Raw genomic sequence first — 4,389 nt, forward strand, 5'->3', positions numbered from 1 at the left:
AAAATCTAAATTGCCCATAGGTGTGAATGCGGGAGTGAATGGTTGTCTGTCACTGTGACAGACTGGCGACCTGTCCAGGGTGTACCCCGCCTCTCACCCTATGACAGCTGGGATAGGCTCCAGCACCCCCCGCGACCCTGAAAAGGATAAGCGGGAGCGAGTGGATGGATGAATTGTCACATTACATATATATTCAAAGAACCATAACAACTTGCCTTGAGGATCTTTATATTGTGAGGTAGGCCCTGCAATAATCCAGAGAATCAGACTTTCGCGACAGCGGGAAGGAAAAACTCGCTTGGAACAGGAAGAAGCGTGCAGCAGAACCAAGCTCAGGAAGGGAGCTGTGGGGTTAGGGGGAGGAAGTCGTGAGAAAACAGGATCAATAATAGTAAGAGGTGTATAAACGCTGTCTGTGACCTCCGTCTCTCTTCCTTCCAGGTTTGAAGTCTCTCGGTATGACCATCGCGCAGTGCTACGAGGAGGTCGGCCTTCTGCTCCTCTTCCTTGGTGTGGGCATCTCCATCTTCGCGACCGCAGTCTTCGCCCTGGAGCACGACCTTCCTGCCACCACCTTCACCAGCGTTCCCACCGCCTGGTGGTGGGCGACCACGTCTATGACCACGGTGGGCTACGGGGACGTGCGGCCCGACACGGCGGTGGGTAAGGTGCTCGCCTTCCTCTGCATCCTGTCTGGGATCCTAATCCTGGCGCTCCCCATCGCCATCATCAACGACCGCTTCTCTGCCTGCTACTTCACCCTGAAGGTGAAGGAGGCGGCGATACGACACGGCGAGATGCTGAAGCGGCTGGCCCGTGGCTCGGTGGGGGAGGCGGGGCCGGGCGTGAACCTGAGGGACGCCTATGCCCGGGGTGTGCTGGAGATGATGAGGCTGCACGGGCGGGAGAGGGCGAGCACTAGAAGCAGCGGGGGCGACGAGCTGTGGTGGTAGCAAGAACAGCCCCGCCCCTATGACCTCTGACCCCTCTGAGAAACACACACACGATGACCCCAGCAGCAGCACGCTGTACATTCTGTGTGTCATGTACAGTATGTGTCCAGCAGCAGCGTGTTCCCGTTTAACTCATGAATTTATTTACAAAACACATTTTCTCTCTGAACATTAGTCCCGCCCCCAAAATAAAACAGGTGGCGCAGATGTCTTCCTGATGTGCAGTGGGTGTAACTCTGCAAGTCTGAACAATCCTCAGATGAGCGCACTCAGGCTTGTTCTGATTGGCTGTTGGGTTTGTCTTACACGTCTCAGATGTCTAACATTAAATCTGTGCTTTGATCTTAAGCTACATTCACACGTTTCCCTCAGAGGCAATGAACCTTGTGTTCAATCATCATCGTCACGATCAATAAAGCTTTATTCAAGGATGGTTTGTGATTCATTTCTGTCATGGTGTCGATGTGGAAGGTAAATAAAATACAGACTCGGGGGGAGGAGATTAACTGAAAGCTAGCCATCATTATAAAATTACTCATTACTAACGAACATTAGTATATCATCATCATCATGATCATTATTATTATGTCATCAGCTGTTATTATAATGTTATTACGGTACACTAATATTATTATGTCATTCAATTCCGTTTTATTCAAACAGCGCCAAATCACAACAACAGTCGCCTCAAGGCGCTTTGTATTGAAAGGTAGACTCTACAGAGAAAAGCCCAACAACCATATGACCCCCTATGAGCAGCACTTTGGCGACAGTGGGAAGGAAAAACTCCCTTTTAACAGGAAGAAACCTCCAACAGAACCAGGCTCAGGGAGGGGCGGGGCCATCTGCTGTGATTGGTTGGGGTGAGAGAAGGAAGACAGGATAAAACAGTGGTCTCCAACCCCCGGGCCACGGACCGCTACCAGTCCATGAGTCGTTTTGTACCGGGCCCTGAGAGTTGAGGCTCGGGTGGGAAATTTATGGGGTGGTTTTTATTGTTTTTATTGTTAACTCGGTTTCCCTGGGTCTTTTCCTGTATGTTATGGATAAATATTATTTTTTCTGGTACAGGTACTGGTTTTATTTTGTTGTATTTATCTGCGACAAGTAAATATCTACAATAACTATTTTATACAAACACTGGAAAAAACAGAGAACAACATCATGGAAAACAAAACAGGAAGTAAAACTGGGACGCAAAACTGAACGACAAAAACAAAGAACTAACAAGCATAAAAAACCATAATTGAAAACGGCCCAGGACCACAACGGTTCCTCTGTTTAAAACTTGTCACTGATGCAGACTCGGAGACTTCAGGGAGCTGCAGAACTGAAGAGTGCAAATATCTGAGGCTGAGCCCAACGAAGCAGCAGAGACATGAGCCCTCAAACACGTCACTGTGGGTAAAAAGTGTGCTGCAGACCAAGCTGGCATCCAGTGAAGGCTTTCTTAGTCCTGCGTGGACAGTGTTGGTGAGTAACAGAGTACATGTGCCGCCGTTACGTATTTGAAATACAGAATATGAGTAACTGTATTCCGTTACAGTTACCGTTTAAAAAGGTGGTATTCAGAATACAGTTACTTTGTTGAAATAAATGGATTACACGGCGGTACTTTCCTGTTTCATATGTTCGGCTCTGCTCTCTCTGTTTTTGGTTTCCACGCCCCAAACTAAACACACATTAAGAAGCTCTAATGTCTGTGTTTCAATCTCACGGCCCATGTCACCTCTACATGCTGCTGCATAATGACGGGAAGAAATATTATTGTTCAAAACATGATTTTAATATGAAGGCAACAGGCAGAATGCTACAGGTATAGCCCTTAAGCATGTAGCCTGATGGGCAGTGTAGTCCGTGCTGCAGGGAGAATGGACTGCCGTACCCGTGATGTGTCTGTGAGCGAGGGAGGGAGAGAAAGGAAAAGTACGAGCTGTCAGGGAGCAGAAACGGGAGCTGGAAGCATGTAAATATAATAATAACCACTGCAGCCAAACAGAGAGCCTGACGAGCCCAGCTGTGAGTAAGCTGTTAAGACTCGACTGTACGCTGTGTTCCTGTTTTCCTCTGAAACAATAAAGTTCTGTTGCAGCAGCCTTTCGACGCCTCTCTCTGTCTCTCGCTAGCAAAGTGAAGCTAGTTTTCAGCTACGAGCCCGACACGAACCCGACGTATCAGCCAGAGGTCCCTTTACTACGGTTCGGAGCCGCGGACCTGTTTTATATACGCGAGGAATAGTTTCTATACGAGATCGCTGCAAAAAGTGCAGCCTTACCTAATGTCCACCTACTGTTACTCATTCATATTAAGATTTAAACATCTGGTTGGTGTTGGTGTGGAGAGTAACCTTCAGTAATAGTAATAAATCACACAGCAGTAGGACGTCACTGTCATGAGACACACTCGCAAAAGAATAGTAACGCAGTAACGCAGCGTGCTTACAGGAAAGTAACAGTAATCTAATTACCTTTTTTGCAATAGTAATCCCTTACTTTACTCGTTACTCGAAAAAAGTAATCGGATTACAGTAATGTGTTACTTGTAACGCGTTACTGCCCATCTCTGGCGTGGACACCAAGCTAACTGCTGAAGACAGGAAATAGTCTTTTATTCTGAAAGGCTCAATGTGCACAATTCAATTCAATTTTATTTCTACGCCATTCATTTTCAAGATGGCGCCGAGTATGGCAGCCTCGTCGCGAGCTCCCCCAAGCAACAGCTGTTTTCTGTGTTTAATTTTACTTTTCCTTTATTTTTTCACGAGTAGCACGTGTCTCCTTGTGTACGACCGACAAACCTTACTGGACATAAAAGACGGTCTTTCTTATAACTTTCCGGAGTTCAAGTTTTGCAACACGGACGCTCCGTTCGCAGACCCCCATTCATCTCACCTGAGACGCCTTTGTTCTCTGGCTGTTGAAATCTCCCAATTCTTTGAATCTTTGGGCTGAAGGAAGGACAATACTCGGTGTATTTATGCTCAATCAACAATACTTTATTTCCATACAATTCAACACTTAAGAGCATAAGAACCATCATGATGGGGAGACATGCCTGAAGAGGGTCACCGCAAGTCTCGAAATGGTGACGTGTTACTCAGCTTCTTATAGCTGCTAGTGGCCCCCACCTAGTCGTAAAAGCCCAAACATTCACATTCTTTCTCCCTTACGGCGCCTAAGTTATGACCTCGGCTCATTGCTCCTCTGCTCTACAGAAGGTGGGGGTAGGGAATGTGATCTACCTCCCCTACTCTAGACACAAAGTCTCCTTCTGTTTATGATTCAGCAATAAAACATGTCAAGAACACAGTATGAGACATTCACAGCAGATCAAGGATACAGAGTGATGCACACTTATCTAATAAACTAATAAGTGAATATGTTCTTTTAACTCAAAAGTATAATGAGAACTAAACTACATACACAGCACACCATCT

The 4,389-nt window shown here is 46.5% G+C and overlaps 1 protein-coding gene across 1 annotated transcript in view; it reads left to right on the forward strand.

Moving 5' to 3' along the window:
- The window catches only part of kcnv1 (potassium voltage-gated channel modifier subfamily V member 1), a 14,556-nt gene extending 13,180 nt beyond the window's left edge, over positions 1 to 1,376 (forward strand). Inside the window, exon 4 of the mRNA XM_005744106.1 lies at positions 442 to 1,376. Coding sequence (XP_005744163.1) covers positions 442 to 953 — 512 coding nt within the window. The 3' untranslated portion in view covers positions 954 to 1,376. The remainder of the gene's footprint in view (positions 1 to 441) is intronic.
- Positions 1,377 to 4,389: the final 3,013 nt, after the last annotated feature.

This window comes from Pundamilia nyererei, unplaced genomic scaffold (assembly GCF_000239375.1).
Source record: "Pundamilia nyererei isolate P.nyererei 1_Seehausen unplaced genomic scaffold, PunNye1.0 scaffold00139, whole genome shotgun sequence".
Taxonomy (NCBI): Eukaryota; Metazoa; Chordata; class Actinopteri; order Cichliformes; family Cichlidae; genus Pundamilia; species Pundamilia nyererei.